The sequence below is a fragment of the Lactuca sativa genome, chromosome 5 (genome assembly GCF_002870075.4).
Source record: "Lactuca sativa cultivar Salinas chromosome 5, Lsat_Salinas_v11, whole genome shotgun sequence".
Taxonomy (NCBI): Eukaryota; Viridiplantae; Streptophyta; class Magnoliopsida; order Asterales; family Asteraceae; genus Lactuca; species Lactuca sativa.
The window spans coordinates 192717611-192730344 of record NC_056627.2 but is presented as its reverse complement, the minus strand read 5'-3'; the positions used below and the strand labels follow the sequence as shown (position 1 = coordinate 192730344).

The 12734-nt window shown below is 35.6% G+C and overlaps 1 protein-coding gene across 1 annotated transcript; it reads right to left on the bottom strand.

The window, feature by feature from the left end:
• Positions 1-1367: 1367 nt before the first annotated feature.
• Positions 1368-9330, bottom strand: LOC111904794 (isoleucine--tRNA ligase, cytoplasmic). The gene is made up of 27 exons (XM_023900514.3): positions 8664-9330; positions 8446-8511; positions 8222-8365; positions 7951-8141; positions 7696-7861; positions 7498-7611; positions 7311-7408; positions 7117-7195; positions 6666-6824; positions 6464-6553; positions 6239-6372; positions 5965-6124; positions 5794-5877; positions 5496-5708; positions 5283-5408; positions 5029-5166; positions 4667-4770; positions 4504-4567; positions 4131-4219; positions 3388-3529; positions 3149-3212; positions 2974-3041; positions 2462-2584; positions 2282-2347; positions 1962-2073; positions 1776-1867; positions 1368-1684 (listed from the first exon to the last, which is right to left on the bottom strand). Exons 1-27 carry the CDS (start codon positions 9195-9197, stop codon positions 1574-1576), a joined length of 3531 nt encoding a protein of 1176 aa, XP_023756282.1. The 5' UTR covers positions 9198-9330; the 3' UTR covers positions 1368-1573.
• Positions 9331-12734: the final 3404 nt, after the last annotated feature.

Below are 12734 nucleotides of genomic sequence, written 5' to 3'. Positions count from 1 at the left end.
GTATTGTTGGTAATTGGAAAGATTGGAATTCCTCCGCCTCTCCCATATGTAATAACTTTAATATATTTTTGTTGTTTCTTAAAGAAGACACAGTTAAAAGTAGAAGGTTGAAAAACAGACATTTTAGAATGTATTTGCTTCCTAAAGTTAAAAGTTTAGGAGCGGTTGCCCTTAGGTATATATGGTGAATGCGGTGGATGATTGATAGATGCTCTAGTCATTGTCCATGTATCGTTAGTGAAAAATTGTTGCCATATACATATCTTGAAGTATGTGTGAATATGCATCCCTCTATAAAGGAACTTCTTTTGTTGTACATACAACGTCTCTTTATTGGTTTGTATTGTGCATCTATTTCTATAACACTCTACTATTCTTTTGATCGTAGAAAGTTCTCCATGATTAAGCTCCATTGATGATAATATCTCATTAACATTTGGGATGTGTAGTTGTACAAAACCAAATCGCCATATGAGCATTAATTGCTATTAACTTATCAAATATGGCCTACAATGTCTATATTGTGCTTGATTTTCAAGGATACCTTGTAAAAATAACCCTAACTAACTAAACATGCATAATCAACCAACTATAACATACTTAAAGAGTGTAAAAACATGAAATAAAGGCTCTTCATGAACCCTAAATTGTTATTTCATGAAAGACTCTTAGTTTGCAAAAACATCGTATTGATAAAAGTAGAGTACACTACATGTTTGGTCAAACTAGGAAAAACACATTTGAAGTAGGGGTGTCAATTTATGACACGACACGACAAAAATACACGACACGAAACAAAATTGGGACGAAATCAAAATTCGAATTCGTTTTCGTATCGTGTTCGTGTCAAGTATAAAAAACACGATGTCGTGTCGTGTCGTGTCATGTTCGTGTTTACAAATCCATACGAAATTGACACGATTGAGCATGTGTTTGTCGTGTTTTTCGTTTTTATTGTGTTATATATGATTAAATATGAATAAAATAAAATAACAGTTATGAAATATTATCTTTGTCGTGTCGTGTTGTCGTTTTTTAATTGGTTCGTTTTCGTGTTAGTGAAAAAAAACACGACATCGTGTCATGTCGTGTTCGTGTTACAAAAAACATTGTCGTGTCGTGTCGTGTCAGACAAAAACACGACACAACGGCTCGATTTGACAGGCCTAATTTGAAGCTATTCATGAACCCTAAAGTGTTATTTTTCAGTTTTCCCCTTTCTTGAAGTTGAAGCAAAATTTAGCAGATAAACATACGCAAATCCAAACTAAGAAAAACACATTTGAAATAAACATCAGATACATAATGACCAATTATTATGACTACTGCCTACAGGTACTGGTTTAGGTTTACCCAAAAAAGAAATGTTTAGTATGAAAATTTTTGTATAAAACTATAAAAATAAACACCATCTTACTAAAATTACAATGAACAAAAACACTCACAAAAACGGACCAAACAACACTAACTGTCTTATATAATAAAGTCTATCTTCCTTGTTCCATTTTCTTCATTAAAAAAAAAACAACATTTTTAATTGACAAACCTCTTAATCATTATAGTAAAAGTTATTTCAAGAATTGTTGTTGGTGGTTTGGGAGTAATAATCCCCAACTGTTAAGAACACGTGCTCTCCCAACACAACATCAACATCAGGCTGATTTTCAATGCAATCCACTTTAATCTGTCACACAATAAAAACTGATTAATTGCTTTTAACTTTAGAAATAAAAATAATAATAATAACAGGTTTTTGTTTTTGAAGAGAAACGTACCTGGTTAATTCCCACTAGAAATTCTGTTTTGAGATTGAAGTGATCCCTGGATAACAAATATACCTTCAATGCCTCTGCATGTTTGGCATTCCCTATTCACAAAAAAAAAAAAAACATAATATTGTTATTATCATTGTTTTTTAAATGGTTTCATAATTATATTTAAAGTAACATATAAAAGTTAACCTGAATATAAATCAAGAATTGCTTTATTGTTAAATGCTAAAGCTGGTCTTGACAGTGTGATCTGAAAGTTGCAATTTGAAATGTTGTGATACGTCTCCTCAGCAATCATTACCTGCAAATTTACTATTACCATTAGAAGACAAAAAAAGGAATATTCCTTTTTTTGTTTAACTTTTATAGAGCTTCAATAACAACCTTTTCCTATTTTTTACAAATTATAATATAACATCACAAGAAACAAATGTTTATTAAATAATGCTATGCTACATCACAAGCAATTTATAATAATACATATAGCATGTGTGTATGTGAAATCTTACAGCATGTTCTGGAGTGAGGGTAGAGTCTAGTAAAGGAGAACCTATCGCCTCTTTGATGTATGCTTCCTGCATAAAATGAAAATAAAAAACCATAAACAACAACAATTAATTTTATCCGAAACAATACAATACAATACTGATGTGTAATATAATAATAATAATACTTTTAATAAAATTGACCTGAGATTTTAAAATTTGGGCAGTTACTGATTTGTCTTCATCCAAGGACTTGAAGTAGACCTCCACAATGTCGGTGGGCTCAAGTGCTGATTTCTTACGTAATTTTTGGATACGGTTAACCACCTGTAAAAAAAATCAAAATCACCAAACAAATAATTTATAAATGCATAGTTATTTACCATATGACTTAAATACCCTTACTTGGGCATGTAAACAGAGTTCGAATTAAGAGTAAAAATAGAAAAAGACAACATGCTTTCACTATTTTATTCATTAATTTGACTGCTTAAACCATTATAATATTTTTTTTTTTTTAAAAAAAGGACAACCAGGAAGAATTGGTTTCTTAAGGGTCAAAAGTATAAAACGGTTTAATGACTACAGAAACATAGTTAAGAGGCCAAAAGAGTTAAAAAAAAAATTGGTATATAACAATTTTCAATATTAGAGGCCTTTAAAAAGCAAAGTGTTGTACTTGTAATTTTAATTTGTAGCAGAATAATTAATAATACCTCACGTGCAAAACCAGCTTCGAACAAGGAGTCATCAGGGCGTAAGTCCAATATTACCAACACATCACCTGATTAAAAGTTATAAATAATAATATTAATTTGTTACTTAAATAAAAAAACAATTATTTATTTAAAAATATAATTTCAAAAAAAAAAAGGTGTCGAGCTTCCTCACCATCACCAGATGCATCCATTTGGTCTTCGCTCACTCCATCGGGTCGTTTAAAGCCACGCACAATCTACAAGGCCAACATTCCATTTTAAAAATGGTGAATTGAAATACAATTAAATATATAATTATAGCAATGTCTTTTTACCAATATCACAATATGCGCAATAATGTACTTTCTTATTTTTTTACCTATAACAAGTTAACAACCACCTACTTACATTTATATACCCTTAATAGTTTACCTTGATATCAGAGAGTTTTAAGCAATGAGTAGCAATAGTAATTTCTCCTGATTTTTCAAAAGCTAAAATTTCCTCTTGTGACATTGCTTTCACTGCTTCAGCAACTACTCGCATTGACTTCCCCAGTCTTTTTCCCAAAACACTACAAAATTAAATACCAACATCAAGCACCTATCTAAAACTAAAAGGTAAGGATAAAATATGTATAATGAACATGTAAAGATAATTAGATACACACTAAAATGCAAAAAAAAACTAGTTCTATCATACTGTTGTTTTTACTTAATGTGTCTATATTATTAGTCCACACACTGGGTAGCCATTTATTACCTCTTCATTATCATCAACTTGACTTTACTTTTTGAAGCAAAATACATAAAGAAAGAGAAAAAAGTATGTTCACCATTTTATCAATTAAGCCACTTAACTAAGTTTTGTAGTGTTGAAATTAAACCATTACGCTTTCTTGACTTTTTAGGAAGACATTTTCCCCAGTTACTCGGTTTTGTAAAAGAATCAATAGTTCAGTGGCTTCATTGATAAAACACTGAAAGTATTCTGTGCTTTTTTGTATTTCGCTCTTTTTAAAAAGGTCAAAAAGATATATTCGTAAGTGGCTAAACCAATAAGATGGTAAAAGTATGTTGTGCTTTCAAGAAGAAAAATAGAACAAGAAAAAGAGATTCCTACAAAACTATTAAAAAAAGAAAATAAATAAATAATAGAAAGGTTTATAAAAGTACCTGAAATCAGGTTCAGCGCGTAAAGAAGCATACAACAAAGGATCATTGCAGGGAACAACAGATTTAACATTCAGCTCCTCTAACACATACTGTCATTATCATATGCAAATTCAACCAATTAATCACATTAACAAAAAATGGCAAATCCATATGTGAAAAGGGAAATTTCAAGAAAACAAAATTTTTCAAGTGTAAAATGAAAGGTTAATTCCCAATTTGTCATCCAGGGAACAATTCTGAAACTTGGTTACTCTAGTTAATGACATTATCCCTCTAGTGTTTTAACATTGGAGAAAAACTGAAACTTGGCTACTATTTAATAAATCTGTTTCAATAAAACATGCCACATCAACAATAAATATACAAAACTAACCTCTTTCAGTTTCCCAGCAATGTCATTAAGAAACTCGGCATCTGGGTGTACAACAATCATCTCCCTGAAAACCAGGTAATAATTCGGTCTCAGTTATAAAGAAAAGGGCAATAATGTAAATTGTCATAAAAGAAAGGTGTGAAGAAAAAAAAAATGAGTCTACCTAAGTGGAGTCTTGAGAGGTTTATTGTGGCGTTCACGAATATTACGTGCAAGATCGATAATTGTCATCATTCTGTTAACACTTTGTTCAATACGACTTCCCCCCTGAAACATCATTAAATTGTCGAATGTTTTTAGAGTAAAATGCAAGAAAAAGCAATGCAATTTTCCTTTATTTTTGTTTATTATAGCATGAATCTGTTTTCATTTTTTCCTATACTTTGAAAAAAGTAGACTGTCATAATAGGGTAGAATTTTCAAACTTCAAAGTACAATGGCTTATCAAGAAAAAGTTTAAAAGTACAATGTTGTAATAAAATGATTTAAAAGTAAGATGCTATCATAAGCAAAAAAAAAAAGTACCTTTCCTTCTACTTGAGGGAAACTGCAAAAGTGAATGCTTTCCTCTGATCCATTTGATACTTTTCGCAAGTTACGATAAAGAACTTCAGTGAAGAAGGGTGTGAATGGAGCCATTGCTTTACAAGAAGTTAAAAGCACCTAAAAAGAATGAAAATATAAACTAATTATGAAATCCAATTGAAAACAAAAAAGAAAGAACGTTAAATCAAAACCATTTAAAAACTAAAAAAAGAATGTTAAAATGAAAAGCATACATGGTAAAGAGTTGAAAGTGCAATTCTGCAGTCTTCTTCTCCAGTGCGACCTTTAAGTCTCTTACGATTAAATCTTACATATATATTGGTCAAATTGTCAATGAACTTCAACAGATAAGGAACCACCTGCAAATGTAGTATCATATAAGTATTTACATATTTATATGTAAGAATATGTGTGTATATAAAGACTAAAGAGAAATGGAAACTTACAGTATAGAGTCGATATGCATCCATTTCTTGTCTGACAAAATGAACAAGGCTTTGAGTGGCTGAGTTGATCCATTGATCAAGAACATTAGCTGAGTTGAGAAGAATGGCTGGATCATGAGGAACTAATGGTGGAAGCCCCTCAACTTCAAGTCTTTTTGCATTTTGGACAAGGAATCTATACGCATTGTACCATGGTAAAAATACATCTTTCACCTGCATACAAATAATCAATCAGCTTTCCAATTAGCAAAATCACAAAAAAAAAAGGGAAGGTGAAATTTTAAGAGAGTCTACTCACAACACCATAGACTCCATCCTTTTTGAAGCGTAAAGGCTCTGCACGCACTACTGGAGAATTTATAATGTATAATCGTAGTGCATCCTGTTAAACAATAAAAAATTAAAATGTCAAATAATCTCTGTATATATGAATATATGTTATTCAACTAGTCCCAATAGGACAACTTACAGCTCCATAATCATCAATGACTTCCATAGGAGAAGGATAGTTCTTCAATCTTTTACTCATCTTTTTACCATCTTCAGCCAAAACAAGGCCATTGCAGATGAGATTCCTAAATGCAGGTTTCTCAAATAATGCAGTTGACAACACCATCAAAGTGTAAAACCTGCCATTTTTTGTTTCAAACATAAAGAGACATGAATGGATGCATTTGTTACAGGTTTCTGAAATTATATCAAAATGAAAGTAGATGAAAGAAGAGAAGAGAAGAGAAACAAACCATCCACGAGTTTGATCTAAGCCCTCTGCAACAAAATGTCCAGGGAAATTCTTTTGAAAGAATTCTTCATTTTCAAATGGGTAGTGGATATATGCATATGGCATTGACCCACTTTCAAACCAACAATCAAATACCTGAAATCATGCAACAAATAATATTAATTCATCAATCAAGAGAATAATATTGCTCTTTATTGTGAGAATTAAATATGATTCATTTTCTTACATCTTCTACACGATGAAGCACACCAAACTTTTCACCACGTGGGCTAGGAATTGTGATGTGATCAATTTTGTGCCGATGTAAATCAGTAACCTGTGAGAAGGAGAAAGAGTAATCAGAAAGTTTATATTTTTAACATCTTTAAACAAGAAAGGAATGTATATTCCAATTATATATATAAGTTCCAATACAGATGTGCACTTACTTTCACCCCTGAACGTTTTTCAAGTTCTTCAACTGAACCAATAACTTCAATATCTACACCATCTTCACTGATCCAAATAGGAAGAGGAGTACCCCAAAATCTACTTCTACTAATGGCCCAATCTCTTGCATTTTCAAGCCAATTATGAAATCTTTTTTCCTGCATTATTGGATGGAATGGAATAACAAATGAACAGAATGGACTTATGGAATAAGCAAGGTAATGGAATCAGTCGTTACATTCCATGATTCCATGATCATGTTTGGTTGGAATATAGAAATGAAATGGATGTTCATATGAATTATTTATTATCATATATCTAAATCTAATGAGTTTTTTTATTACAAAAACACTGCCTTTAACCACATTAGAACACATTATATATATATATATATATATATATATATTGCTCTTTCCGAAAAAATCAACTGAAAATAGACAAGTGACATACCTTCACAAAAGCAGGAACCCATTTTGTTTTCTCATTGTTCTCTAGCAATTGATCTTTCAACTTCTCTACTGCTACAAACCTTGACCAAGAAACAAGAATAAACTAATTATCATACCACTTTATCCCACTAAAGATAATAAAGATGAGAAGGGCATTCACGTCTTTTGCACAAGAGATAAGGAAAAATAGGGTACCAACTGGGAACTGCTCTGTAGATAAGAGGGGTATCAGATCTCCAACAAAATGGATATGAATGTGTAAAGCTTCCAGTCTTGACCAACCTGCCCTTGTCCTGTGCACCATCCATAACAAAAAAGAATCATTGTTTATTTTACGCATTTGCCCCTGTGTTATAATCATATAACATTCAACTATTCTTGCCTTCACTGCTTGAATGATATCTTTATCTGCTTCTTTGACATATCGACCACTGAAATCAGTAATTCTTTCTGTAAAGCAGCCATCATCATCAACTGCCATAACTAGATTTTCTCCCTGGTTAAAGAACAAGTAAGATCTTGTTATTTAAAAAATTATATTTAAAAGAAACAATGCATATGTAATTAACATACTTCAGACCTTATTAATGATTTGATTTTCCAAACAAACACGATAATCATCTTCACCAAATGCTGGAGCACAGTGAACAATTCCAGTTCCACTATCTGAAGTTACATAATCATCCGCAACAACTCTGAATGCCACATCTGAGAATTCTTTGAAATAATCAAATAATGGCACATACCTGCAACAAAATGGATTATTCAAGATTTAAACAAAACTACATTGAGTATGGTAATCTTTAGTAATAAGGATGAGGACAAACACACTCACTTTTTACCCACAAGTGAAGATCCTGGAAATTTATCCAACACTTCATAAGCCACCACAGAGCTTTTAGTTTTTCCCTTGGACTTGTCATCCACAGCTCCATTAGGTGTTCCTTTCTTTGCCTTTTCTACTGGAAGCTCAGATAATCGAGATTCAGCAACTACATAGATTTTTCCATTCGATTTGCTCTTCACCTGGTTGTATTTAGATTCAACATCAACTATTCATTTAACTTCATAAATCAAATAAAACTTCACACTTTCTGATGACTAACCTTGACATATACAAGATTAGAGTTGACACAAAGTGCAAGATTACTAGGCAGTGTCCATGGTGTGGTTGTCCATGCAACAAATGCAGCACCTTCTTGATCATCAATGATTGGAAATGTCACCATTATTTCAGGATCAGGCACTTCCTGCTCAAGAGATTAAAGGTGATGCAAAAGAGTTTAGAATGGTTTAAATGGAAAACAAGGGGTAAAAAATCAATTCAAACCTTGTAGTTTGAATTAGCCTCGAAATTTGACAATGGAGTCTTGCAGCCTGTACTGTAGGGCATGACCTGTTAAATGAACAGCAACGCCACAACAAGGTATTACACATTTTGTAGAGCAAATGGAGTATCGAATTGACAATGTTCAGTTTACCAAATTCAGAATTGAAGGAAGTTATTTGCAAGTAAAATAAACAAAACAAATCTGATGAAGAACTGACCTTAAACCCTCTGTAAACAAGGTTTTTCTTAAATAACTGAGAAAACACCCACCAAACACTCTCCATGAAATTCAAATCCATCGTTTTGTAATCATTCTTAAAATCAATCCACCTCCCCGTCCTCGTAATTACCTTCTCCCATTCCCCAACGTACCGAGTAACAATACTCCTACATTCCTCATTGTAATTACCAATCCCCATCTTAATCACATCCTCTCTGGTCTTAATCCCTAGCTTGACGTCAATCTCATGCTCCACCGGCAACCCATGGCAGTCCCAACCGAACCGCCGTGTGACGTGGTGGCCAGTCATGGTCTGGTACCGTGTGACGATGTCCTTGATTGTTCCAGCAAGGATGTGACCGTAGTGAGGTAAACCAGTGGCAAACGGAGGTCCATCGTAGAAGATGTATTCCGGTAGGTCTTTGGTTTTTTCAAGCTGCGTTTCAAATGCTTTGACTTCAGTCCACCATTCTAAGATCTTCTCTTCTTGTTTTGGGAACGAGAAATCTTTGCCTTCGGATACATCATCCATTGCTAGCGAATTGCGATCGAAACCCTACCAAAGAGAAAAATGAGGGGAAATGTAAAGGGTAGAAGGCAACAGAGAGGGATGAACTATGAAGAAGTTTGCGTGGTATGCTAAGGGTTTTGGTTCCAGGGTACAGGATGTAGTAACTTGACTTTATACCAAAATTACCCTTGAGGCGAAACTCCATCAATCACATAAAAACCATCGAATTTGGTATTTTAAAAAAAATAATAAAAAAAATAAATAAATAAATAGAGGAGTAAATGTTAGAGTAAATTACACAAATTGTCCTCGTGTTAAAATTCACTTAGACTAAATTACACGAATCCTCCTCGTATTAAAATTTGCGATTAGTTTTTATTTTCAAAAATTAACTTTGATCTTCTTTATATTATTGTTTTTTTACTTGAGTTGTCCTATGGACATAAAATGACTATTTTACCCTTAATAATTTTTTAAAAATTTTCTTTTATTTACTTTATTATTTTTTTATTAAAAAAATAAAAAAAAATCTTCACCAAACACACCTTAATGCACCCCTTCCGCCTCCCCTTTTCCCAGATCCATTCTACCAATTCGTCTCCTTCTTTTCCATCTTTTTCTTGGAGCTGCTGAATTTAGATCACTAGAGCCGCCATCGTCGGAGTAAGAAGGAAGAACAGATCCGTTCAGAACCCAGGTCCACCTCTATCTCTTTGAAATCCGACGAATCTGAGGTACGAGATAGAGCTGACAAAAATCGAACTAATCCGAACTCAATCCAAAATTAGCGGGTTGGTTGAGATTTCAACCCATTTAAATTAAATGGGTCGACCCGCTTAACCAATTTAATTGAATAAGTTGAGTTGGGTAAAAATTATCAAACCGTTTTCAATCCACCAACTCATTTAATTTTAATATATATTTAATTTGATAATTATTTGAATATTATCATGTACTGGTCAAAATATCAATTTATAAATTATAATTGTGACATCTTGGAATTCAGGGCATAGACTATGAACGACGAAACTACCGTAAATCTGTTTGTAATTTAACTCATTCAGTTTTAGTGCATCTAAAGTAAAATAAATGAGTTTAATTCAAATAATATGTAACACCCTGTTCTGAAAATGTTTGTTTATGGATTTTAGAGGCCCAGGCTAGGGGCATTTCGGTCTTTTATGTGTCTTGAAGTTTTTATTAGAGAGGTTTGGGGTCGGGGTGTGTTGCTAGAAGCGTAAGGCTTCTCGCCACCTTTTCATGGATATAAAGTTCGTCGAAAATGGACTTGGAACGAAGGAGTTATAGCACTTTGAAGTTATTGGTAATATTGGTCCTTAATGGAGAAAGATGGCAAGAAAGGACCATGCATGCAAGGTGGCCAGCGCAAGAGTACGCCTAGCATAAGGCTGGGTTACGCACAGCGTATAAGGTCATAAGGTCATGGGTGTTTTTGGCGTACGCCCATCGTACGTCCAGTGTCCAAAAACCCTAGCTTTTAGAGTGAGCCACTATATAAAGAACATAATGGCTCAAACCCTAGCCTCCTTATCTGTCTCCCAACCTTAGAGAAACCCTAGAACGCCTCATCTCCTCATCCTTGGGTGATTTTGACTTCAAGAAGCTCATTTTGGTGGTGTAAGATTGGGAGAAGAAAAGAGGAAGTTGGCAAGGAAGAACTTGGGAAGTTGGAGCTTATGGATCTTGAATAACATCATCATTTGGAACTCTTTGGAGGTATAAAGTTCATAACTTTACTTAAGAATGCTTAGATCTAGTGTAGTGTGGTTTTGGAGTTATTTTGGTCCCAAGAATGGACCTTTGTGATGAAATCTCGTTTGTGAGCTTAGGGTTGCCACCCTCAGAGCTAAAAGGGTCCCTTAAGCATTAAAGTCTCCATCTTGGATGACTTAATGGGTTCATGCATGAAATCTAGCCCTCTTTATGGAAGAGGAATATCATTTTTGGGAGTTTGGGCTTGCTTGGGCCAAGTTAAGTCACCAAGTCAGTGACTTTATGGATTAAGACATGGAAAAGGACTTGGATCTGTGTTTGTAGCTCATGGAGTAAAGTATTAAGCACTTAATGGGAAAGTGACTTAACAGGGGGAGTACGTTGAGCGTATATGCAGGTACGCCCAACGTACACACCATTAGCTAGTACGCTTAGCGTATGTGAATGTACTCCCCGCGTACTTTGTCAGTTTGGGCTTCATGATTTTGGGCCTCAGATTGGGCCATGCTTTGGAATTTGGACCTTAGTGGGCCATACTTCAAACTCTTATGGTCCGTGTATATCGTACACCGAACCCCATACAAGTAGTGACGCCAAATCTTGAGGGCGAACACCACTGCCCCCAATTCTAGATCATGGGTGGGATATCTCGTCTCATGAGGCTTCAGTTGCCTCGATGCATATGCTATCACATGCCCTCTCTGCATCAGCACTGCTCCCAACCCCAAAATGGATGCATCACAGTATACCACAAAGTCCTCCATCCCTTCTGGGAGGGCTAACACCGGGGCTTCGCACAACCTTTGGAGAAGTGTCTCAAAGGAGGCCTGCTGCTCGGGGCCCCATGAAAAAGCAACACCCTTCCGGGTCAACCTGGTGAGTGGCACTGCGATCTTAGAGAAATCCTTGATAAATCTCCGATAATACTCTGCCAACCCTAGGAAACTCCTGATCTCGGAGGGTGACCTCGGCACCTCCCAACTCATCACCGCCTCAACCTTGGCCGGATCGACCAATATCCCTTCCTGGTTAACGAGATGTCCTAAGAACTGGACCTCCCGCAACCAGAAATCACACTTGGAGAATTTGGCAGAAAGCCTCTCCGATCTCAGAACTCCGAGAATCTCTCTCAAATGCTCCTCATGCTGCTCGCTAGATCTCGAATATACCAGAATGTCGTCGATAAATACAATCACCGACCGATCCAGCATCGGCCTACACACTCGGTTCATGAGATCCATGAACACTGCCGGGGCATTGGTGAGTCTGAAAGGCATCACCACAAACTCATAATGCCCATAACGCATCCTGAACGCTGTCTTCTGGACGTCCTCATCCCGCACCCTCACCTGATGATATCCAGACCTCAAATCGATCTTGGAGAACCAAGATGCTCCCTGCAACTGATCGAATAAATCGTCGATCCTCGGCAACGGGTAACGGTTCTTGACCGTCAGCTTGTTCAACTCCCGGTAATCAATGCACATCCGGTGTGAACCATCCTTCTTCTTGACGAACAGGATAGGCGCTCCCCACGGCGAGCTGCTCGACGAATAAACCCCTTCCCGAGCAGCTCCTGAAGCTGCGAGGATAACTCTTGCATCTTTGGAGGTGCAAGGCGAAAGGCACCTTAGCGATAGGCGCGGCCCCTGGAACCAAATCGATACTGAACTCCACTTGCCTCACAGGAGGCACACCCGGCAACTCCTCGGGAAATACATCCGGGAACTCACGCACTACCAGAACCTCCTCAACTGACCTCGGCCTCTCGGAATCCACCCGCATATCCATCACATACGCCACAAAACCCTTACAGCCCTGCTG

Coding starts and splice junctions, on each gene's coding strand:
- LOC111904794 (XM_023900514.3), bottom strand. CDS start 9,197: ATGGATGATGTATCCGAAGGCAAAGATTTCTCGTTCCCAAAACAAGAA. Junction 8,512..8,663: donor TTGTTTACAGAGGGTTTAAG/GTCAGTTCTTCA, acceptor TTCATTTAACAG/GTCATGCCCTACAGTACAGG. Junction 4,220..4,503: donor TTGCTGGGAAACTGAAAGAG/GTTAGTTTTGTA, acceptor TGATAATGACAG/TATGTGTTAGAGGAGCTGAA.